At 40.2% G+C, this 25,992-nt stretch overlaps 3 protein-coding genes across 3 annotated transcripts in view; 2 read left to right on the top strand and 1 right to left on the bottom strand.

The window, feature by feature from the left end:
- Window positions 1-2,313, top strand: part of PDE11A (phosphodiesterase 11A) — a 188,673-nt gene extending 186,360 nt beyond the window's left edge. The window contains exon 20 of the mRNA XM_070737453.1: window positions 1,807-2,313. Within this exon, the coding sequence (XP_070593554.1) occupies window positions 1,807-1,950 (144 nt within the window). The 3' untranslated portion in view covers window positions 1,951-2,313. The remainder of the gene's footprint in view (window positions 1-1,806) is intronic.
- Window positions 2,314-8,251: 5,938 nt separating this feature from the next.
- IFT70B (intraflagellar transport 70B) lies at window positions 8,252-11,530 on the top strand. The gene has a single exon (XM_070731833.1). It carries the CDS (start codon window positions 8,821-8,823, stop codon window positions 10,825-10,827), a length of 2,007 nt encoding a protein of 668 aa, XP_070587934.1. The 5' UTR covers window positions 8,252-8,820; the 3' UTR covers window positions 10,828-11,530.
- Window positions 11,531-22,312: 10,782 nt separating this feature from the next.
- Window positions 22,313-25,414, bottom strand: LOC139159949 (tigger transposable element-derived protein 1-like). Its single transcript, XM_070737444.1, has 2 exons — window positions 24,586-25,414; window positions 22,313-23,759 (listed from the first exon to the last, which is right to left on the bottom strand). The coding sequence occupies exons 1-2, from the start codon at window positions 24,980-24,982 to the stop codon at window positions 22,339-22,341; spliced, it is 1,818 nt and encodes a 605-aa protein (XP_070593545.1). The 5' UTR covers window positions 24,983-25,414; the 3' UTR covers window positions 22,313-22,338.
- Between the last annotated feature and the right edge of the window lie 578 nt (window positions 25,415-25,992).

Genomic DNA, 25,992 nt, shown 5'->3' with positions numbered 1-25,992 from the left:
CATTTAAATATGTTAAAGGGTTAAATAAGGTTCAGGAGGGAAGTATTTTTAATAGGAAAGTGAACACAAAACAAGGGGGCACAATCTGAGGTTAGTTGGGGAAAGATCAGAAGCAACGTGAGAAAATATTATTTTAATAGATGCTTGGAATAAACTTCCAGCAGACGTGGTTGGTAAATCCACAGTAACTGAATTTAAACATGCCTGGGATAAACATATATCCATCCTAAGATAAAATACAGGAAATAATATAAGGGAAGACTAGATGGACCATGAGGTCTTTTTCTGCTGTCAATCTTCTATGTTTCTCTGAATGTAAGAGTTAAAATAACTGCAGTTTGGAAATTTTTCAGAGGAAGCAAAACCCACCAGTGCCTCTTAATTTCATAGGGCTATGAAAAATATTTCAAAGAGGTAGTTTCCAAAGTCCCTGAAGTCTCAAAAGTGTCCAGATTTGGCATACCTACTTCACAAAATTTCTCTTCTTAATCTCTGGATGCATATTCACACTGTTGTATACCGTATTTACATATAGTTTGAGACAAGTGGGGAAATTTTTTTTAAAAAAAAAACATGCGGAGGCATTAGACCTACTTGTGTCAGATTATGTAATAATAGGGCAGCCAGAGACCCAAGTTCTTTGTAACCCCATATGATTGTGAGATTGGGTGGCTGAAATTTGACAGGAGATTGCCTAAACATTGGCAGTGCAGTTATAGGTAAGGATAGGTATGGGAATATAGGCCTTCTCAGGTCTACACACACAGTTTGGGTGTTACAAAACATCCAAATTGCTAAACATACTTCAGCCCTGCCACTTAAAGTAACATTTTGTTACTAGGCTTCTGTAGCCTGCCAGCCAGCTAGAGAGTTACTACATGGCCAAATACAGAACATGTTGCCCATCCTCATTTTTTACAATGATTAGAATAAGACTAAGAATACCTCCGGGACCGCCTTCTGCTGCACGAATCCCAGCGACCGGTTAGGTCCCACAGAGTTGGCCTTCTCCAGGTCCCGTCGACTAAACGTCGTTTAGCGGGACCCAGAAGAGCCTTCTCTGTGGTGGCCCCAACCCTCTGGAACCAGCTCCCCCCGGAGATTAGAACTGCCCCCACCCTCCTTGCCTTTTGTAAAGTTCTTAAGACCCATCTCTGCCGTCAGGCATGGGGGAACTGACACATCTCCCCCGGGCCTATACAGTTTATACATGGAATGTTTGTGTGTGTGTTTGCTTTTAATAATGGGTTTTTTTAGTGTTTTTTAAATTATTAGATTTATTTTTTTACATTGTTCTTGTTATTGTTGTGAGCCGCCCCGAGTCTACGGAGAGGGGCGGCATACAAATCTAATAAATAAAATAATAAATAAATAAATAATAAGGCCTGGGAATCTCTGAACAAATATCTAATTGGCTTCACAAATGGACCATATTTGGCCAATTGCTCTCACATAACTTATCTCACCATTTTTGTTAGAATAAAGTGGGAAAACTGTATTCTATTGACACCCTCAGTCTCAAGATGTGATAAGGGACTAAGTGTTTAGATAAGAACATTTTTCATGATTGCTGATGATCTCCTTCAGAATTTCTTTTAATGTTTTAGAATATGTTGTGCAACAATACCGTACTCTACGTTTAATACTCTCTAGAAGATAAAAGTTTTCCATGGAGTCTGTGAACCAACAAATTTTCCATGGAGTCTGTGAACCAACAAAACCAAGCAAATATTCTGTTTTATATTAACTGGAACCCAACATCTTAACTAATAATTCACAATTGCTTCTTTTGTGCTTTCTCTTCAGGCCTTAGTGAAAGTGAATGGAAAACTGAAGCCTATGCTGGATTCTGTGGTGGCCAACAGAAAAAAATGGGAGGAATTGCACCAGAAAAGATTGCTTTCCCAGACAACGTCCAATTTAGCCAGGTCTCCGGAGAGCATAAAATAAGTCTACATCTGTTTCCTGTTCTTAGGATAAGAGAGTCAAACGAATGCTTAACATTTTGTCTCACAGTATTTAATTAATAATATAAGGCAGGCAAGAACATGTAATGTCAGTGAAGACACTCTGGCTGGCCATGCCTTAGCTTTTCCTATAGGCCAAGACTTGGTCTAAGGGGAGAATCTAAAGAGAGACGGTTGGGTTCTTGCAGTAATCTGGAAAGTTTGGTCGAGTCTGGATCTTGTCAGCTTCTTTCAGCAACTCTTAAGAAAATTGGCAAATATGGTCGCAAAGGATTGTAACGTGAAGCCCGGCATAACACATATAAGTGGAACTCATGGTTCAGTAAAATTAATAAAAGTGAGCTGTGTCTGATTTTAAAAAATGATGAAGCATCTTCAAGAGACTCTGAGAAAAGGGAGACTTTTTGTAAAAAATATTTTCAGATTGCACCTTTTCAGCTTTTAATTAGTATGAATGGTTATTCCTGCACTTGTGAAATTTGTCTTTTTACCCCTTTTATGTTCTATTTGGTTTATTCAGAGAAGCCTGCTTTATATTCTGAAGAAATATGTTTTTTACGACAAGCCTGGTAGGATTCAACGGGGCTTTTAGAATTGTCTCTCTTTGTTGTATTTAAGGGAGGAAAAATGAACTTTATTACATTTAAAAAGACAAATCTGTTCTGGCTTCCTTGATTTCATATTAGCAACCCAATTTGAATTGCTCTGCGGGCAGAAGCTTATATAAAGGTTAAATTCTGCATGATTCTTTTAGAATTCTGTAATAATTTCATTTTTAAAGCTGCTTTGCACATCTAAGAAGAGAATCAGTGGTATATCAAAAAACTGTCTAACAAAAACAAAACTTTGCCTTGGGTAGAAAACTTGCACTATAGGATATGAACATAGCTTTCTAGTACATTTTCAGAAAATTATTATTTTTAAGTCTGATATGACACTAGATGATAATATGAAAAGAGCAATGACTACCTCTGCTTTTTCTAGCTATTTTCTTACACATATTAATCTGTCTTAGCTAACAGAAATTAAGTCACCATTGCATGTGCTCCAATTATTATTATTATTTTGCATGTTGGCAATCCTTGATTTATAAAATATCCACAGAGATGTCTGCGGTTGAAATGAACTCACTTCTGTTAAATGAAACATCAAATTTATTTCAGCACTGGCATGGCAAGTTACTGGATTTCTATTCCCTAATGAGGTGTGGAATTACATCTATATTCCATTCTCATTGCCAGTGTGGTCTATAGATAAATTGTGCTTGCCTCAGGAAAGGCTTGCCAAGGATGTTGTACACATGTTCAACCACAACCCAGTCAACACTTACTAAAAAGGTTTGTGAGCTGAGAACACCTGAGTCCAAACAATTTGCATGCCTAACATGACAGCCTTTGTCATATGAATTGGCATGTAGTTAGGATTACTCTGGGTTACTCCCAAAGTGCAGGAACAAAAGGTCTGAGGAAGATGGCTGGCTATAATTTCTGCTACCCTATTGAATCCCTGCCAAAGATCATTTGGAAGTAGTCTCTTTACAGAAGATGTATGTAAAAGCAATATTATTGCATCCTTTCCCTTTCAGAACTTGCAGAATTTAGATCGCACAAGACTGGACTTCTAAAGGAAAAAAATAGAAAAAAATATAATGCTGTCAGAAATCAGGCAAAGTATAAAGTATAAATCAATTTATGAGAGCCAATTGAAACAATAATGAATAAAAGCATAATAGAGAATCCATTCTTTGACAGCAAAGAATCATGATTGGGATAAAAAAAGCACTCTCCTGAATTTACAGGAATAATTTTAAGACAGAAGACTCACAAATCCCATCTCTGCATTTGCTGTACAGCTGAATCACTTGGTTTGAGGTTGGTTTCTCTGAGGGTTCCTTTTATCATTTTCTTGTATCTGAAAGAGTTCCCATTCAATATCCAGCAGATTCTGAATGTCATTTGTCATCAGAGAGCTTCTGTGTTGAGTATGAAAGGGAAGGTTTACTTCAACTGGAAGAGTAGTATTTTATTATTTAACAGAAATAAGTGTCTCAACATTATTATTTTAGGAGACATATTCAAGGGCACTAAGGTGTGATCATTTACCCAATTTCAGCAGTGGAAATGAGCGACTTCTGTTAGTGTAGTCAAACCACTGGCTCGTCCAAGCCCTGCTACAGGATGCGAAACCCAATCCAACACCTTCCACAAATTGTAAGATACAACCACCATGGTCTTGCTAATTGAGCTGTGGTCCAGACACCTAAAGGATACCACGTTGTTTAGCATGTTAAATGAGGCAAGGCTCTCCAACATTTCTCATGGATAGAAAAAAGTGGATGTCCCTGACAATTGAATGGAGAAACATTTGACTTGATATTCTCTGTCACTATGGTTTAGGATTTCCAGCCTTGAACATTTCATAGATAGACAGGAAGGAAATGGTTCTGAAAAGCTTCTTTTTAATTTCCTTACTCAGGAAACATAGTGTAGTTAGGGAAGGGTAATCTCTATCTATCTATGCCTTTTCTTTTAATTCAAAATTTAATTCAAATCAAAATTTAATTCAAATTACACCAATGTTCTCTTCTCTCTGTCTCCATTCATATCTCATTTCATAGTTCCTGAAAGTTCATTAAATGCTTGTCAAGCTTCTGAGGGAATTTTAAAACATTGTTTTTTCTTAATACTGGCAAACTTTATTGAGTTTCTCTGAGTGAATAGAAATGAAGTCTTTTAGGCTAACGTTAAATATATTGTTGTAATGGATTTTTTGCAATTACACCCATCACGATTTAGGCAGGAAGCCCTTTAAGTGCTGTGAATCCTTCAATAATTTGCTAAAGAAAAGTGCAAGCAAGAGATCCAATGACTGCTTTACAGAAATTATATCTCAAAACAATGATTAAGGAAAATATTTTCCCTAGTGTAGATCTATTGAACGATAATGTATAGGTAAAACGCTGAAGATAGATGTTAGAAGGTGAAGCCTATCACAATTTTTTAACTAAAATGAAAGCATTCACAAAGTGAATCTATCACAATGCAAAAGAACTTCCAATGTAAAATGTTTTCAAATATTTCTTGGTTCAAAACATGCATACTTTTTTTTGGGGGGGGGGGGGAAGGAACATGCCTTCCCAAACCCTACCAGGAAACTACACATATATATACATGTACATATACATGAAACTGCATAAAGAAATTGGGATTCTCATTTAAAAACAAAACAAAATATAAAACGCATGAAATTAAAGGAGTATACTAAGAAATGTTTGCGATACCAGTCTAGCCCAGATGTGGACTGAACTATATATTCAATGAAGCGCATTTCCTTTGGCATAAACAGAATAGATGGAATCATTTGTCTCTAAAATATGTTATACATCTACTATAAATTTGTTACTTTTCAGTCACGCAAAGCTGGTGTAAACTTGAAAAAGTGGCTTCTCTCAGACTCTGAATGTTAGTAATCTTGGCACTCTGAATGCCGCAAATGCATGTTGAGTTATATTATACATATTTATTAAATTTAGAATTTCTGACTCAGAACTACCTGACTCAAATAAATGCAAGATTGTCCTGAAAAACACTTTAAATAGAATATAATTGTAGTTTTTCCCTTTAAAATGAATTATTTCTGATTCTCTAGCAAGTACTGTAGATTAGGGCTCTCCAACCTTGGCAACTTTAAGATGTATGGACTTCAACTAAGTCCACAAGTCTTAAAGTTGCCAAGGTTGGAAACCCTTGCTCTAGATATCTGCCTTCGTCTACATAAATATCTTAAGCACAAGATTCAGAAAGCAGATTATCTATCACCCATTTTGAAATTGTAGTAGCATTTTGTATTTCCAGTAACATGACAAAACATCTGAATCCTAAATATAATATAATCTGATTTTTACAACACTTTATCATATTAATGACATATACATTAATATGATATTAATATCCAGACCCAATCCATTTTTTAAAGCTTTTTCCCAACCTGGTATTCACTTAGATGAAGTCTGGAGAAGTTGAAAGCTTTCCCGTTCTGTGACATTTTCAATTATAATGCAAATGTTACCCCACTCTTAATATTTTAGAGTAACATGATGCTTGAACAAAATACAAAGTGATGGAACCTCTTAATTCTTTTTCCAGAGGGGATAGACACATAAGGAAAGGGAAGATCTATGTTATTGTCTAAAATAAATACTTGTAGTCTTTTAACTTGTTTCTGTTATTCCTCCACCACTTTTTCCTCAGTAATAAATAAAAAGATGGGATAGCATACTTGGAATTTGTCTGAGACTTATTTATGTAATATTGTGCTTTATAGCAAAAGACAGATACCATGATTGACTGGGGGTTGCTGGCAGCTCCATAAAGCTTTCCTGAATTTTGATATGATGCACTGCAAAGTGTGACATAATTTATAGCACGTAACCTCCAGCTTCCTCCAAGGTTGAGCGTTCCCTTGTTTCCTCTGCTTTTTATTGGCTTCAACACATCGTTGCCCATGGCAACAGCAGTGGCAGTGAGGGGAATGCAGAACCATTGCAAGCTGACATACACTTGAGGCCCTAACAATGTCAACCATCCATCACAGACTTATTTGTAATTGCCTCCATCTATTTCCCATGTCTCGTGCTATCTTTTCTATTGTGACTCAAAATTCAAAAACTTGCTGACTAATATTGTGGTTCCAGTGCTCCCCAGTATCTCCATTACCTTCCCCCAATTCCAACACAACTCCTGACCATTAATGCCTTTAGGCATAGAGAAGCATCTCCTGTTCAAAAATTGAAACAAACTGTACAGTGAAATATCTGTACAGATATCGAGGTCATGGTAAATTGTTCAGTGATCCTTGCAGAATCTACTTTTAAAAGCTCAAAGCTCCTTTTATTTTCACAAAATAATCACCTATTCCTTCAGTTTAGTTCCAGGAAATACTTATAGATAGGTAGCTCCTAGCATTATCGTACCTACCCTAACATATTCTACATTTTTTATTTTCTTCCTAAACAGAATGTGTTGGGTTTCTAATGGAGACTTTATGATGGAAATGGCTTTTCTTTGGATCCCTGTAAAATTGCTGTGGAAGGCAAAACAGCATGAGAAAATTAAAACCATTTCAGAAATCTGAACCCCAACTTACACTAAAGAATTCTTTTCCCAAATGAATCCATAAATTGTTGGCCATAAAGTGATGCATGTGAAATTTTACTATGAGGGAAATCTAGGTCACATCTGGAAAACCCCAAATGGGGAAGGTTGCATTGCACTGTGTTTTACATTAGACATGGGTACTAATGTTTAAAATGCTTTTATTATTGACGATTTACCACAATGACTTCTACAGGAGTAGAGAGAGATGGACAAAATTTAACATTTAAAACAATTTTTGCAAATTTTATTTTTAAAAAATCCTGTAGGAGAGTTGCCTGAACAATGCTGACATGTAGTCTGACACTACCCCAATGCAGCCCATAAATACTTATTTGGCCATAAAAAGGAAATTGCCAGCCAAACCTACTAAGCATTCATTATTATTATTACCTGAAAAAGAAAATGAGAAACCCTATGCATTGAACATTATTGATAGGTTGCAATACATCCTTGGTTATGGTTAAGTAAAAAATATTCAACAGTGTCTGATAAAAGTAAATGTACATGGTATTTTAAAAAGCTGATATTAATATAACTAGATAAATGATTTATACATTGTAAAAATGAAAAGCCTTCAAAATATTTATATATAATTTCTGTGGAAGTTGGTAAGATTTCATTAACAATTCACTATTCTACCAATCAATTTGTATTATCTCCATCTTTCATAAAGGCAGAATATATTAAAGCTATATATTTTATCTTTTTCAAAAATTGTGCAAAATTCACTGAGTTTTATGGTTCAAATTTTAAAGAGATTATCTATAATCTATCCTAGCGCTAGTTTCTGCAAATACAAACAAAAGAAATTGTATAAATGAATAGTTCTTTCCATATCTCGAGTCTACTGAGAGGGGCGGCATACAAATCTGATAATAAATAAATATCCTACGCAATCTGAAAACCCTGGAAAGAGGGTGGGATATTTTTAATTTAATTCAGAATTTTAAAAAGACATATGTCAATTATAATAGAGGTAGCTGAATTACATGAAAATTAATTCCACATTTGAATGTGCCAGTGCATATTCTTTAGAGGAAACATAATTGTTTTCACAAGTTAACCTTAAAGTTGAACCACTCCTACTTGTTTAAAAAAAAGGAGGGGGAGGAAGACGGCTTTGTTTTAGCGGGATGTGACGGTCATTGAGCGGTACAGAAACAGCATCGAACGGACAAAAGAGCCCTTGCGGCATCAACTTCGCTAGCGCCGAAATCCTTTGCTCCACCCAGCAATTGAAAGTGAAGGCGCTTGGCTCCCTTTGTAGTCCGTTCCCCCCCACTTCGAGATTTCGGAAATGGCGAATTTGGCTTCAAACCTCCGCAGAAGGAAAGAAAAACGGCTAAACTGCGAGTGTCATCTTAGCCATTCTAGGCACCGGGCCTCGCCCATGACCTGGAAACGCGCAAACGCCCAAGTTCTAAACGAGGACTACATCGCCCACAATGCTTCGCGGCAAGAGAAAAGCAAACCGCTCAATCCTTTCGGAGTTTCCGTCTTTTTCCCACCCTCTTTCCAGGGTCGCAACAACGCAACGTGAAACCAAATACGGAGCGGTTCATTTCCCCAGGGCGACCACCGCCGCGGCCGCTTTTACAATTCGGGCCATTCGGGTCGCGGGCTCTCGGTCGCCTTCCGCTTCCGGTGGCGGCGCAAACGTTGCCTAGGCAACGTTGTTTGGAGGCCCGGTCGGGAGGATGGCTACAGCCATGGCCTCTATCGCCGACGGGGAGTTCACGGCGGCTATTTACGGGCTCATCCGAGCCGGCCGCTTTGCAGAGGCGGTGGGGATCTTGAGTAGCGAGTTGCAGAGGAGTTGCCGGTCGCGGGCCGGCCTGTCGCTCCTCGGCTACTGCTATTACCAGCTGCAGGATTTCGCGGCGGCGGCCGAGTGCTACGAGCAGCTGGGGCTCCTGCACCCCGAGCTCCACGAGTACCGGCTGTATCACGCGCAGGCGCTCTACAAAGCCGGGCTCTACGGCGAGGCCCTGCGCGCCGCTGCGCCGCTGCTCGACGTGGCGCCCTTCCAGAGCCGAGCCCTGCGCCTCCAGGCGGCGGCCCACTACGCCCAGGGCGACCTCTCCAGCGCCAAGGCTCTGGTGGAGCTGCAGCTGGCAGCCGCCACCGAAGCCAGCCCCGCCACCGCCGAGGATCCCTCCGAGCTGCCCGATGCGGAGGTGAACATGGGATGCCTCCTCTACCGCGAAGGGCAACATGAGGAAGCCTGTGGCAAGTTCGCCTCTGCCATGCAAGTGCTGGGCTACTGCCCGGAGCTGTCCTACAACATGGCCCTGTGCTGCTACGCTGCCAAGCAGTACGCCCCTGCTCTGAAGCATATTGCTGACATCATTGAGCGGGGCATGCAGCAGCACCCGGAGCTGAGCGTGGGGACCAATACGGAAGGCCTCGATGTCCGCAGCGTGGGCAATACGCTGCTCTTGCATCGGACAGCCCTGGTGGAGGCCTTCAATCTCAAAGCTGCCATTGAGTACCAGCTGTGCAACCTCCAGGCAGCTCAGGAGGCCCTTACGGATATGCCCCCTCGGTCCGAGGAGGAGCTGGACCCGGTCACTTTGCACAACCAGGCTCTGATGAACATGGATAGAAGAGCCACAGAAGGCTTTGAGAAGCTTCAGTTCCTTCTACAGCAGAACCCTTGCCCCCCGGAGACGTTTGGGAATTTGCTGCTCCTGTACTGCAAGTATCAGTACTATGATCTGGCTGCAGATGTGCTGGCTGAGAATGCTCACTTGACGTACAAACTTCTCACTCCTTATTTGTACAACTACTTGGATGCTATGATCACCTGCCAAACGGCCCCCGACGAGGCATTTCATAAGCTTGATGAACTGGCAGGGGCCCTAACAGAGCAGCTCAGAAAACTGACAAAGGAGGTGCAGGAGTCTCGGAAAAATCGAGATGATGATGCTCTGAGGAAAGCTGTGAATGAGTATGATGATACACTGGAGAAATATGTTCCTGTCTTTATGGCCCAGGCTAAGATTTATTGGGACATGGAGAACTATCCTATGCTGGAAAAAATGTTCCATAAGTCAGTAGATTTCTGCAAGGATCACGAAGTGTGGAAGCTGAATGTGGCTCATGTACTGTTCATGCAAGAGAACAAATACAAAGAGGCAATTGGTTTTTATGAGCCCATTGTGAAAAAACACTATGACAACATCCTTCAAGTTAGCGCCATTGTTTTGGCTAACCTATGTGTTTCTTACATTATGACTAGTCAAAATGAAGAAGCAGAGGAGCTGATGCGCAAAATTGAAAAAGAAGAGGAACAGCTTTCTTACCATGAACCTGAGAAAAAAATTTACCATTTGTGTATTGTCAATCTAGTTATTGGGACGCTTTACTGTGCCAAAGGAAATTTTGATTTTGGCATTTCTAGAGTGATTAAGAGTTTAGAACCATATAACAAAAAGCTGGGCACAGATACTTGGTATTATGCCAAAAGATGTTTCTTGTCACTTCTAGAAAATATGTGTAAGCATGTGATCATGGTGCGTGACAGTGTCATTCAAGAATGCATCCAGTTTCTTGAGCACTGTGAAGTGTATGGCCGAAATATCCCAGCAGTAATAGAACAACCACTTGAGGAAGAGAAGATGCACAGTGGGAAGAACACAGTTACTTATGAAGCTAGGCAGCTAAGGGCACTGATGTATGAAGTTATTGGGTGGAATAAGTAGCTGCCATAACATTTATATTTAAAATGGCCCACATCAAAGATCACTTGAAAAGTGGGGATGTTGTAAAAGAGCCACAGGAATTTGAATTAACTTGGAATTATAAGGCAATACTTTTCACCCTTTAAAAAATACTTTTATTAAATGAGCTTCCTTGTCAAATGTATGATATATACAAAACTAGAAACAGATTTATAAAATTGGAGTGTTGTGTCCAATAAGTAGCACTATAGAATGAATGTATTATGAGGAGTGAATACATGCTATATTTTTCAAGAAGTTATTGGACCACAATATTTCATTTAATTCAGGTTTATAAGTAGCTCTTTGAAAATACCAAAAGTACCTTTCAAATAAGTATTCTTTGGAAGTTGAAATTTTCAACCTAAGTCAAATTTGCTAAATTTGGTAATGGCAGAAAATTATCTTTGACAGATGTCAACATTTTTTTAAATTATATGTACTGTATGTTAATGCTTTCATTATAATGGGAGCTTTGGATAAGTGGGCTTTAAAGTCCTAGTTTAAAGCAATAAAATGTTTTTTTTAAGTAACAATTTAAATTTTACCAGTACAAACATGGAAACAAATGCAATATGTATTTTCCCACAATATTTTATGTAATGTTCAGTGGAAGTTGATTGTGTGTGCAGGACAAATAAAAACAGATGCAGGATGTACTAAGTAACTGCATTTATCTACAAAACATTTCCCTTCCAAATTTATCAACACCATATTTGCTACTAGATGTATCCGATAGCACAGCATAGCTTGTTTCAAGGTAAAGTACCATTAGTTGTTATTCCTTTCTTTAGAGGTAGAAATATTTACCGTACTACTTATTCCATTTATGGAGTACTGTATAGCCCTAGATACTATGTCAAACCTACATAGTTTCTCATAGGGTTTGGCCTGTGTCTTCTATTTAAAATTACAGGCATGATTAAAGTGCAATTGTATAATGTCAGCATAAAACACCTACTCGCCTTTTCCTTCTTCCTTTGCCAGACAAAAAGCTCTAAAGAGCTCAAAACAGCTATGCACCCTTTTGCCAGTCTGAAAAAAGTTATTGGTGCTGTGAATTTTGTATTTTTCTTTAATCATTCCAATACAAGATGAAGCTGAACATTTACTACCATTGAATAGAAGCTTGGAAATCACCCTGATCATACAACATGCTAAACATGGCTTAGTATGCCCATATAGTAGTGTATGTGAACGTGCCCCAAGTAACACAGTAAACAGGTTACCTCTAACTTGTTTATTCTAACTTATCTAACTTACTGGTTATCTAACTTACTGATCTCCCTCTCTTTTGAATGATATCCCAGCAACCTTTGAACAAACTAGCATATATATGATGTTTGAATGGCACCCTGGACTGACAAAGGCAAACTAAATGATAACACATCACAGTTGGGTGTATGCTTAAAACATTCTTCAACCACCCTGTAACCTACAAACTCCATTTGTAGGACATCCTCAGTACAATAATGATAAAGCTTAGAAGTCACATGGAATAAGTCGTTGTGGGGTCATTCAATGTTTAAAGCCAATAGACTTACAGTATTTAATTGATGCCAACATCATATGAACCCATCCTATATTAAATGTTTGCACAATTTCATAAAATGTCTCGTGGAATCCAACCTTATTCTATATGAAAGAGAGCAATAGAAAGTGAAATATGTTTCAAATATACAGGGAAATTGTATATTCAATGTAAACAGGATGACCTTTATTGAAGGTTGTTAAAAATCACTCCATATTATAGGAGACAGAGTGCAAGCTGTGGGCAATGATACAAGGAGATAGAAGAGCTTTGCTTAATATGCTTTCTGTAAAAGTCAGTGGGCATTAAAAAAAATCCTGGTCATATTTGTGGGGGTACAAATGTTGAAATTTCTTGAAGCAATATGATGCACAATAAATATATCTTTATTATGTTATCCATGGCTGATTTTGCTACGATGGTCATTGGCTCTGGACATTTTCATTTTAAAATTATCTTTAATAATTCCATAGCCAGTGTTATCTTTTGGTATCTAATGCTCTCATCGTATGTTTTTAATGCAAGGATCCATGCCTTTAAAGGAAACTGCTGTGAGAAAGAGATTTTCAGACTTTTTGTGTCACCTTCTGAACTGCATTGCATGTTGAAATGGCAGGAAAAAACCCACTTTTTTCCTCTGACCTCTATTGCTACTTAGCTTCATCTTGATGCTGATTAAGCAGCATCTACAAAAGTGTCATGCCCCTGTGCAGCAAGCTCCACCCCTTGGGGCACCCATGTGATGGCACAACAAATACAAAAGGGTCAAGGCTTGCACTGCAATATTGTGAAGCTGCTTTCATCATTCTGGACCACCTTTGCCCTCTCTGGGGATGCTGCATTGTTAGAAATAGATTAAAGAGTAGCATATAAAACAATGGCAAACACAGATGTGTAATCTTATACTGCAGTCTTATGTTCACCTATTCAAAGGGCACATGATGTGTACTGTATAGAGAGGCTTCACAGAGGGCAATCCTAGTCCAGAAATGGTAACCAAGTATCCACCAAAGGTTATTGGATATTAAATTTCTGCTTATTCGATTTCTATTAGATCCAAGTATGATAATCAGGCTAATGAGAAAAACCTGGATGGAAGTAAATCCTGTTCCCTAATTGGATTTATTCTTTGGTAGCCATGAAGTGCCCTGAGATAAATAGTTTTAAATATTTAAATCCATTATTCCTGAATAATTGAAAGAATATACTGTAAATAATTGAAAGGATATATATATAAATATATATATATATATATATATATAAAACACCATTTTTATTAATTTTCTTAAGGTATATTAACAGTATTGTCTATGAGAAGTATATGAGAATAACTCCAATTAACTGAATAATCTAATAATTGCTACAGCACATTCATACTTGGCAATAAAATTCACATTGACATGAATAGTTGGTTAAAATGCTAATGAGCTTCATAGGATAGATATGAAATTTGATAAATTTTATTATGATAATTACATTATTACATTATTATACTTCATGGTATATATTGTTAAATTGTTGAACTCATGCTGAGTATGAAATCCATACATACATTATTGCTTTAGGATGATTTTATATGTTTGAAGTATGCATGTATGTATGTATGTATGTATGTATGTATGTATGTATACAGTATATCTCCAAGATTTTCTGTATCTACCATAAGTTTTTCTTAGTTTCCTGATTTTTAGCTTTATCACCTCACTTTTACTTCTATTTTTATACTGAATACATGCAATAAAATTCCAAAACAATGGGCATAATTTATATGATAACTTTCAATTGCCTGATACTTTGGCAGTTGTATTTTCAATATTTAAAGCTACCAGTTGTTGGGTGGAAAAGTAGTTTTGATTCTCATTCTCATCTTAAATTTGGAAGAATCTTAGACTGAAAGGTGTAGGTAAATCTTTCTTTCCTCATTCTCTTGACCTGTTTTATATACAATTTCTTTCAATATGGATTAAAAAGATGAAAAAGAATGTTCTATAGCTAGGTATGAGCCATGAGAGCTAAATGCAAAAATGGCACACTGTATTTATTTATTAAATTTGTATGCCGCCCCTCTCCGTAGACTCGGGGCGGCTCACAGCAGTGATAGAAACAATGTACAATACAAACCTAATAAAACGAAGTTAAAAACCCATAATTTAAAAAACATGCACACAACACACCATACATAAATTATATAGGCCTGGGGAAGATATTTCAATTCCCCCATGCCTGACGGCAGAGGTGGGTTTTGAGAAGTTTACGAATACTGGTTGAAGAAGGCAAACTGCAATAGTATTTTATTATGTGGGCTTCTCTTCTAAACTTCCTTGATGGCTTTGACTAGCTACAGCATCTACTTCCAAGAGCAGGTGTGAAACCATAAGCAGCTTATTCAAAAGTCAAAACCGAATACTACACAACAAGGGATTCATGGATCCTGAACATCAAAGCATTCATTCAACCTTATATTTGTGCGTTTTCAGTGTATAGAAGGCAAACCAACAAGGGAATAGCTCAGAAGCCCATGCCGAGTCCACGGCAGGGGTGGCTTTAAGCAATGTTTTCTTTCCCATTCCTTTCCTCTCTCTTGAATGTCTTCCTGTGCCCCTTTAAGCCTGCCTCCATCACTCTATCCTCCATCAATCCATCAGATTGGGATAGCAAGTAACCCAGTTTTCTTTTGGGTCAGACAAAACAGGAAGTCAACGCTGCAAATCCCAAGAGGGCTGTGGTGATGGATCTATCATGGCTTGGAAAACTTCTAAAATAAAATATTTGAAAAGTCATCTGATTCCCTTGCTCGCAGCAGAGAGATGGTGTCCATAGTAAAACAGGTCAGAAGACCCTCATGCACATCCATAGCATCACTTCTTTGGTGTAAGAGAGAGACATTTGGAATTGGATTCAAATATCATTGCAAATGTTGTCTCTCATGGTTGAGGTCTACCTATGATATTAATTACAGTCCTTTCTCATCTTTTAAAGTGGGAGAACTTACACAATTGGTGTCTGACTAAATACTTTTCCCACCACTCTATGTACTGCTTCACAGTGCTTTCCAGCCCTCTATCAGCAGTTTACATTGTCTCCAACAATCTGGGTTCTCATTTTTACTACCTCAGAAGGATAGAAGGCTGAGTCAATCTTGAGCTGATGAGATTCGAAGTGCCAAATTGCAGAAAGCTGGTAGTCAGCCGAATTACCTTCAGTACTACATTACAACCACTGTGGCTACCGCACAAATCCCAGCAACCTATAAGGTCCCACAGAGTTGGCCTTCTCCGGGTCCCGTCGACTAAACAATGTCATTTGGTGGGCCCCAGGGGAAGAGCCTTCTCTGTGGTGGCCCCGGCCATCTGGAACCAACTCCCCCCGGAGATTAGAATTGCCCCCACCCTCCCTGTCTTTTGTAAACTACTCAAGACTCATTTATACTGCCAGGCATGGGGGAGTTGAGATATTCCTTCCCCCTAGGCCATTACAAGTTATGTATGGTTTGTTTGTGTGTATGTTTGGTTTTATAAATAAGGGTTTTTAGTTGTTTTATTATTGGATCGTCACATGTTGTTTTTATCATTGTTGTTAGCCGCCCCGAGTCTACGGAGAGGGGCGGCATACAAATCCAGTAAATTATTATTATTATTATTATTATTATTATTATTATTATTATTATTATGTGTAAAAAAAAATTAAAAATCTGGAAACCTTATGATTGATATCTGCAAAAAATACACATTGTAACCTGAACACCCCTCTATGTATCCTTCCGCTTGCCTTTCTTTGCCAATGAAGCACATTTTGGTGATCACAGGTCTGTGTTTTGATGGTCACTGCATTTATGTTATGTGGTAACTTGGTGATGTGCTTGTCAACATCAGGAGAAACAGGTAACATAAAGAAACTAGCTTGTCTAATATAAAGTGAGTACAGCTGATCGCTATAGAAATGTAATCAAATTGAGAAGAAAGATGCTTGCCTTCTTTTATTTACTCGCTCGCTGCTCTACAAACCAGCAAATGAACCTAGTAGAAAGATATCCAATAAAGAAATGACAAGGTCATAGCAAACTAACTGCAAAGTTGTCATTAATTGGCATTAAGTCGCATTTGTGAGTATGGACTTTTCGTTTATTTCTATGCAGCCCTTACAGATACTAAAGAGCCCCATCATTCAGATGTGGCCTGGTTAGTGACCTCAGCATGAACATGTTGACTCTGTGCTTTGTTTCTTTTCCTATTTAATTCAGGGTGGTTTACAGGACCAGGAGTCAGTTCCTGACCTGATTTACACCACAAAAAGCAATGGGGGTTATGTGATCTTGACAGCATGATATGGGGGTCAGGAATGTCGGGGCAATTAATCATGGAGTTGGAAGAGGCTTTCAGGGTCACCTCCTACTCACCTCTGTTGCACAGCTTCAGCTTTTCACGACTCCACAAATGCTGAACACTGAGATTCCTTGCGTGGATATTGATGATCATCTCTGTTCTTATATGCTACTCACCAGCCTAGTTATGACACCCCTGCGAAGCATTTGTAGGAGGAGGTAGGGAAGCTTTCATCTGAGACAAATGGTAGCAAGTCTAGAGCACAATAAAAACAGTGTGACCCCACTGGAGCGTTTTTGTTTCAATCTCTGTAACCCAATTTTTTTTTTTTTTTTAAGATTATGCAGCAATATCTCCAAGAAGTATTGGACAGGAGAAGGAGGATACAGTATTTGTATTTGTTCAGAAAGGGCCTAGATGATCTTGTCTTAACTTAATTCATCCTTCATTTCCTATCTAGCCTTCTTTTATCCTTTTGTGAGGTAAATCCCAGCTTTCTGCAGAGGTTGTAAATTGTGCAGCTTATTTTAATCACACCAGAGACAGGTTCCATTCTTTTCATATTTATATACCTTCTGTTCTGTCTGGGTCCCTCCAGACGCAAACACCAACCCAAAAAGAGAATCCAGACACACTGGTAAAAAGCAAAGGTAGTTTATATAATTCAAAGCAAACACAGGTAACAGAAAATGTTCTTACAAACAGGAACACGCTGGAACTTCAAAGATGTTTCACGAAGGCCATGAAGTAAAACAGGATTCTTGCTGTCAAAAACAACGCTGGAGATAACAAACATACGCCTCCCCCAAGTCTTCCAGTCTTCTAGGCCACAAGCCAAGATCAGAGACGCCGAGAAGCAAAGCAGTTTCACAGAACTTCCAGTTGATAACGCTCCACATGGCTTAAAGGCTGGCCTGCCTTTTAAACCCTGCTGAGGAGAACCACACCCAAACCCAGCTGTTGCCAATTCAGTGATGCCAATACCTTTCTAATTGGTCCCGTCTCTGAGCTGCACGTCGCTGTCTCATGTCAATTATAGCCTGTGCTTCCTCATCCAATGAGGCCAGGCTACTGGCTGGGGAGAGCCCCCCCCGGGTCTCTCAGGCTGCTCCCCTTCATCCTCTTCCTGACTTTCCTCTCTCCCGTCTGCCTGGTCCTCCCCCTCCTGTTCACTGTCCTCCTCCTCCTCCGGGCCTGGATCCAGCAGAGACGCAGCCGGTCCCTGAGGAGCCTCAGGCTGAATCACAATACCTTCCATTCAAGTTTATCAGCCTTCATACTTAATAAATAAGGATCTTTCTTTTATTTTTCTTAGCAATTGGAAATGTCCCAATGCATATGTTAGGCAAACCATTCTCCAAAATAGCAAATGTTTTCTTGACTGGACATAGACTCTATTTAAAAAAAACAGCAACATGCCCAATTTTCTTCAAGCCATCGTAGTCCAATCATCCATTCAGTGTTTGACTCAAATTTCTGTTTTCTGTTTACACTTCGATGATCTACTGCTTCTAATGTAAATATCCTAAACCTTTGCAAAGTTCCTTACCTGTAGGGTGACTCTTTGCTAATTTTTTAAACATTTCTGCAATCATGGACTGTGGAAATGAATCGGACACAATTGTAAATGTCAGAAGGAGTTACTGGTATTTATAAAAAAGAAACTCTTTTTACTAGTTACAGTTCTTTAGAGCATATGTGCCACATCTCTTAGAGTTCAGCTCATTTTCTGCCGTTGAAAGGTTCAAGCTCATAACCAGATTGAAAAAAAGTTCATCCTGCTAGAAATGTTCACATTTACATGATGGATACAGCAAATCATTTTTAGGAGAATATGAAATTTAAAAAATGAAGTTAGTCAAATCAAAGTAGGCTGTTGAACATGTGCTCTTCATTGAAAGGCTGGTTTCCTAATAGAGGACATGATATCCCTTTAATCTGGATGGGTTTTCAGCAAGAGTTAGGGCAGTTTTAATTCTTGGTGTCCTGCTGTATGGATTAATTTCATCACAATTTGCCACTTGGGTGGCTAAGAAAGTTCCCACTGAAATTTAAAACCTTGTTTAAAACTAGTCTCTGCCTTCAGCCCCTTTATTAAAACATTTATTTTCTAATTGGGCTTACATGGAGATTTTCTTAAGCTAGATATTTTGTATTACAGAATTCTTCTATGAATGTGCAGATTCCTTGATTCTTGGTATATTTCAGGGGCTAAACAATAGGAACATTTCACATTCTGTATGAGATCCTGGAATAAGATTCCTCAAATAACACGAGAGTTAACATTTTGCAAGATATCACAGAATCTATGTAAGAAGATACTGTCATTGACCCAAGTCTACAAAGGTTTCCAGACCTTTGACCAGCTGCCCATAGCACAAACCAAGATTCTCTTCCCATCCTACTGTATTATTTAAAGAAATTTTATTTTCAATGTGCCTATCTGGTACATTTGTTCCTTAATATGCTACTTTGTGTCATCCAGCTAAACCTGTAAGCAAATTCTGCTTAAAGACATTGACATGAATCTAATAAAAAACTGAAGTTGAAGTTCTAGTTATGCAGTTTAAACTCAGATGATTAATTCATATTTGTAACATGACTCAGCCTGCTACCTTAGGAAGACAGTAGAGTGCACTTTTCTTTGATGATACAGTGAACCCTCGAGTTTCGCGAGGGTTCCGTTCCAGGAACCCTCGCGACAGTCGATTTTTCGCGAAGTAGCGGCGCGGAAGTAAAAGCATCATCTGCGCATGCGTGATCTCTTTTTTTAAAAAAAAATTAAAAAAAAATGGCCGCGCATGCGCAGATGGTGGGGCGACGGCAGTTCGGAGGCTGGCAATGTTTACTTTCCATGCCGGCCACCCCCCACCAGCGCCTCCGAGCTCCTCGCCGCCCGCCCGATTCGCCCCGATTCGCCCCTCTCCCCTATTCGCCCCGTTTTTTTGCCCTGCCCAAGTTGCTAGTCTTCAGTTGCTAGTCCTCAGTGAGGAAATTTATTTTTTGATCCCAGACTTCATTTCAAATCTGGTTTCTTGCACTGCCCAACCAATTTACTAGTCCTCAGTGAGGAAATTTACTTTTTGATCCCAGACTTCATTTTAAATCTGGTTTCTTGCACTGCCCAACCACTATGCTAGTCCTCAGTGAGGAAATTTATTTTTTGATCCCAGACTTCATTTCAAATCTGGTTTCTTGCACTGCCCAACCAATTTACTAGTCCTCAGTGAGGAAATTTATTTTTTGATCCCAGACTTCATTTCAAATCTGGTTTCTTGCACTGCCCAACCAATTTACTAGTCCTCAGTGAGGAAATTTATTTTTTGATCCCAGACTTCATTTCAAATCTGGTTTCTTGCACTGCCCAACCACTATGCTAGTCCTCAGTGAGGAAATTTACTTTTTGATCCCAGACTTCATTTTAAATCTGGTTTCTTGCACTGCCCAACCAATTTACTAGTCCTCAGTGAGGAAATTTATTTTTTGATCCCAGACTTCATTTCAAATCTGGTTTCTTGCACTGCCCAACCAATTTACTAGTCCTCAGTGAGGAAATTTACTTTTTGATCCCAGACTTCATTTTAAATCTGGTTTCTTGCACTGCCCAACCAATTTACTAGTCCTCAGTGAGGAAATTTACCTTTTTGATCCCAGACTTCATTTCAAATCTGGTTTCTTGCACTGCCCAACCACTATGCTAGTCCTCAGTGAGGAAATTTACTTTTTGATCCCAGACTTCATTTTAAATCTGGTTTCTTGCACTGCCCAACCAATTTACTAGTCCTCAGTGAGGAAATTTATTTTTTGATCCCAGACTTCATTTCAAATCTGGTTTCTTGCACTGCCCAACCAATTTACTAGTCCTCAGTGAGGAAATTTACCTTTTTGATCCCAGACTTCATTTTAAATCTGGTTTCTTGCACTGCCCAACCAATTTACTAGTCCTCAGTGAGGAAATTTACCTTTTTGATCCCAGACTTCATTTCAAATCTGGTTTCTTGCACTGCCCAACCAATTTACTAGTCCTCAGTGAGGAAATTTACCTTTTTGATCCCAGACTTCATTTCAAATCTGGTTTCTTGCACTGCCCAACCAATTTACTAGTCCTCAGTGAGGAAATTTACCTTTTTGATCCCAGACTTCATTTCAAATCTGGTTTCTTGCACTGCCCAACCACTATGCTAGTCCTCAGTGAGGAAATTTACTTTTTGATCCCAGACTTCATTTCAAATCTGGTTTCTTGCACTGCCCAACCAATTTACTAGTCCTCAGTGAGGAAATTTACTTTTTGATCCCAGACTTCATTTTAAATCTGGTTTCTTGCACTGCCCAACCACTATGCTAGTCCTCAGTGAGGAAATTTATTTTTTGATCCCAGACTTCATTTCAAATCTGGTTTCTTGCACTGCCCAACCAATTTACTAGTCCTCAGTGAGGAAATTTATTTTTTGATCCCAGACTTCATTTCAAATCTGGTTTCTTGCACTGCCCAACCAATTTACTAGTCCTCAGTGAGGAAATTTATTTTTTGATCCCAGACTTCATTTCAAATCTGGTTTCTTGCACTGCCCAACCAATTTACTAGTCCTCAGTGAGGAAATTTACTTTTTGATCCCAGACTTCATTTTAAATCTGGTTTCTTGCACTGCCCAACCACTATGCTAGTCCTCAGTGAGGAAATTTATTTTTTGATCCCAGACTTCATTTCAAATCTGGTTTCTTGCACTGCCCAACCAATTTACTAGTCCTCAGTGAGGAAATTTATTTTTTGATCCCAGACTTCATTTCAAATCTGGTTTCTTGCACTGCCCAACCAATTTACTAGTCCTCAGTGAGGAAATTTATTTTTTGATCCCAGACTTCATTTCAAATCTGGTTTCTTGCACTGCCCAACCACTATGCTAGTCCTCAGTGAGGAAATTTACTTTTTGATCCCAGACTTCATTTTAAATCTGGTTTCTTGCACTGCCCAACCAATTTACTAGTCCTCAGTGAGGAAATTTATTTTTTGATCCCAGACTTCATTTCAAATCTGGTTTCTTGCACTGCCCAACCAATTTACTAGTCCTCAGTGAGGAAATTTACTTTTTGATCCCAGACTTCATTTTAAATCTGGTTTCTTGCACTGCCCAACCAATTTACTAGTCCTCAGTGAGGAAATTTACCTTTTTGATCCCAGACTTCATTTCAAATCTGGTTTCTTGCACTGCCCAACCAATTTACTAGTCCTCAGTGAGGAAATTTACCTTTTTGATCCCAGACTTCATTTTAAATCTGGTTTCTTGCACTGCCCAACCAATTTACTAGTCCTCAGTGAGGAAATTTACCTTTTTGATCCCAGACTTCATTTCAAATCTGGTTTCTTGCACTGCCCAACCAAGTTGCTAGAATAAAACCCCCCAGCCCTCACCTGTGTTTGAATTTCATTCACTCACTCAGTCATTCATTCATTCTTCTCTATGCCACTCAGTCCCAACACTGTCAACCCACAAATTACCATTTCCCATCCCCTTAATGTACTGTACTGTACCTCTACCTGTACCTGTACTGTACACATTGAATAACACACTTAGTCATCCTGATAGAAATAACAAAAATATTTATTTACATTTTTACATTTTTTGGGGGGGGTTAGCATAACTAGGATAAATCGGGATCTTCTTCTATCACCATGTCTACAATGGACGCTGCAGGTGATGTTGTGGCAGACCTCTTGGTTCTCGTGACAAACATAGTTATGGGCAGTTGTTGGCGCTTTTTCTTTTCCTTGGCTAACAAGGCTCTGTATGGTGCAATGGTGTTGTCAAGGGAGGCCTTAAATTGAAAATAGCGAGTCATGTGGGGATCCCAAAGTTCCGCCATGCGTTGGAGATTTGCAGCAGCTTTGTTCATTTCTGCAAGCCGCTCCAGCGTTAGGCCAACATCTTCTTGTTCCTCACCTTGTTCAGCTCCCTCTTCCTCCTCTTCTTCACTCGCTGACCTGGTCAGCTCCTCCAGATCTTTGTCTGTCAGCGGTAGGCCATGCTCATCAAGCAAACCATTGACTTCCTCTGGTGTCATGTCAACGAAGCCTTCTCCACCCAGTGCCTGTGCCAGCTTCACAGAGTTCTGGACTGCAGCATCTTGAATTTCTTCGGGAGCAAACCCCCTGTGAGCATGCACCACTTCTGGCCACAATTTCTTCCAGCAGGCATTCATTGTCTGCGACTTCATATCCACTAAGGCACTCCGAATGTTCGTCAGACAAGATGCAATTGTGTACTGACGCCAGTAGGCCTTCAATGTGAAGTTTGCATCAGCATCCATTGCTGCCACGATGCTTGCAAGAGAATTGCGCATGTACAGTGCCTTAAATGCGCGGATAACACCTTGATCCATCGGCTGGATAAGCGATGTGGTGTTTGGTGGCAAGAATTCGACTTGCACCCCATCATGTTCATGTTCCAGGTCATCATGGCCTCCCGCATTGTCCATTAGGAGAAGCACTTTGAAATTGAGTCCTTTGCCAGCCAAATAAACCTGCACCTGTGGGATGAAGCACTGATTAAACCAGTCCCGCGTGAGGGGTTTTGTAATCCATGCTTTAGGATTATGCATCCAGTACACTGGCAATGAATTCTTGTTTCTGTTCTTGAGGGCTCTTGGATTTCGTGACCTATAGATTAGCCCTGGCTTCAGCAAAAAGCCTGCTGCATTCCCACACATGATCAAAGTCACCCGATCTTTCATGGCCTTAAAGCCAGGGGCTTTGGCTTCATCTTGCATCAAGAAAGTCCTTGAAGGCATCCTCTTCCAGAACAGGCCTGTTTCGTCCATGTTGAACACCTGTTCTGGAAGGTAGCCCCCTTCTGCAATTAGCTCTTTAAACGTGCCCTGGACAAAGTTTTCGGCTGCACCTGTATCTGCTGAGGCAGCTTCTCCGTGCAATGACACACTCTTCAGGCCATAGCGCCGTTGAAATTTCTCAAACCACCCTTTGCTTGCTGTGAATGTGGCTGGGGCTGAGGCTAAAGAAGCAGATGTTGACGGCTGGGGGTCTCCAGGGTCATCAGCGCCTTCATCTACAGAGAATGACAGGAAAGGGAGAGAGAAGTGACTTGAATGAAAGCATACAGTCCTTCCTTCCCTTCTCTCCTTCCCTCCCTCCTTCCCTCCTCCCTCCCTTCTCTCCTTCCCTTCTCTCCTTCCCTCCCTCCTTCCCTCCTCCCTCCCTTCTCTCCTTCCCTCCCTCCCTCCCTCCTTCCTTCCCTCCTTCCTTCCCTCCTCCCTCCCTTCTCTCCTTCCCTCCCTCCTTCCCTCCCTCCTTCCTTCCCTCCTTCCTTCCCTCCTCCCTCCCTTCTCTCCTTCCCTCCTTCTCTCCTTCCTTCCCTCCCTCCTTCCCTCCTCCCTCCCTTCTCTCCTTCCCTCCCTCCTTCCCTCCCTCCTTCCTTCCCTCCTTCCTTCCCTCCTCCCTCCCTTCTCTCCTTCCCTCCTTCTCTCCTTCCTTCCCTCCCTCCTTCCCTCCCTCCTTCCCTCCTTCCTTCCCTCCTTCCTTCCCTCCTCCCTCCCTTCTCTCCTTCCCTCCTTCTCTCCTTCCTTCCCTCCCTCCCTTCCCTCCCTCCTTCCCTCCTTCCTTCCCTCCTCCCTCCCTTCTCTCCTTCCCTCCTTCCTTCCTTCTCTCCTTCCTTCCCTCCCTCCCTTCCCTCCCTCCTTCCCTCCTTCCTTCCCTCCTCCCTCCCTTCTCTCCTTCCCTCCTTCCTTCCTTCTCTCCTTCCTTCCCTCCCTCCTCCCTCCCTTCCCTCCCTCCTTCCCTCCTTCCTCCCTTCTCTCCCTCCCTCCTTCCCTTCTCTCCTTCCCTCCTTCCTTAAAAAACACTTAAATACACTTATAAAAAACACCATTCCTTACCTCGGTCTACCCCATCTGCATCTGTGTGTTCAAGACGGTTGTACAATTGCTGCGCCTTGGTTCGGATAGTGTTCGTATCCAAAGCAATGCTCTTTTTTCGGCAGTCTTCTAGCCACACAGACAAACCAGCTTCCATCTTCATAAGCCTTTTGTTTCTAGGCGTCACTACTCTTTTGGCAGCCTTGTTGAATGATATCAGAGAAGTTTGCCTTATCTTCTTCTCATCTTTCTTAATGTATCGCACAGTCGATTCGTTGAGCCCATAATGGCGACCAACCTCTACATTAGAATGTCCCGCTTTCAGCATGTCCAACAGTTCAATCTTTTCCTTGATTGTCAACATCTTCCGGGTCTTTTTAGCATCGCCTCCACTCCGGATTGAACGTTTAGGTGCCATCTTCAAAGAAGATCCAAACAGATCCAAGGCACAGATGGAAGACACAGATGCAAACCACAGCAACTCCAAGGCAGATGGAAGACACAGATGCACAGATGGAAGACACAGATGCAAACCACAGCAACTCCAAGGCAGATGGAAGACACAGATGCAAACCACAGCAACTCCAAGGCAGATGGAAGACACAGATGCACAGATGGAAGACACAGATGCAAACCACAGCAACTCCAAGGCACAGATGGAAGACACAGCTCGAAGGAACTGCTCGAAGGAACTGCTCGAAGAAACGTCTGGAAGGAACGGCTCGAAGGCTCGAAGGAACGGCTGCAAAAACTTTTGCAAAAGTTGCAAAACCGATTGCAATTGCAAAGCTGATTGCAATTGCAAAGCTGATTGGCCGAGATTTCGGCCAATCAGCAATGACGCGTGACGTCATCGGGCGGGAAAAACCAAGCAGTTTTTTTTTTTTTTAAATTTTTTTTTTTTTAAATTTTTTTTAAATTTTTTCCGGAAAATCGCGATGTAGCGCTCGCGAGAATCGAGATGGTAACAATTGGTTTAAAATAGCGAAATAGCCCTTTCGCGATCCTTGAGGACGCGAAACTCGAGGGTTCACTGTATATGATATCTGACATCTTTGGTGACTTTGGTGACATCTTTCAACCCAACCAATAAACAAGGGAAAAAAGTGCCAAAAAAATACAGCCTCCCAAAGAACAGTTGTGTCAAAGGCTACTTCCCAGATTGGAGGACAGTAAAGAGAAATGTTGACCAACAGATAGTATTTTGTGTGGTGTGTGTGTGTTTGTTTGGTTGGTTGGTTGGTTGGTTTCTATGCCACCTTTCTCCTCAGACTCAGGACAGCTCACAACAAGAAAAATGCAAAGCATTTGATTGATTGATTGATTGATTGATTTGATTGGTTGATTGATTGATTGGATTTATATGCCACCCCTCTCCGATGACTTGGGGCAGCTAGAAATCTAAATCTAAAAACATCCTAAAATCCC

Source organism: Erythrolamprus reginae, chromosome 1, assembly GCF_031021105.1.
Source record: "Erythrolamprus reginae isolate rEryReg1 chromosome 1, rEryReg1.hap1, whole genome shotgun sequence".
Taxonomy (NCBI): domain Eukaryota; kingdom Metazoa; phylum Chordata; class Lepidosauria; order Squamata; family Dipsadidae; genus Erythrolamprus; species Erythrolamprus reginae.
Note: the sequence above shows the minus strand (reverse complement) of the source record. Positions and strands in the feature narration are given on the sequence as shown.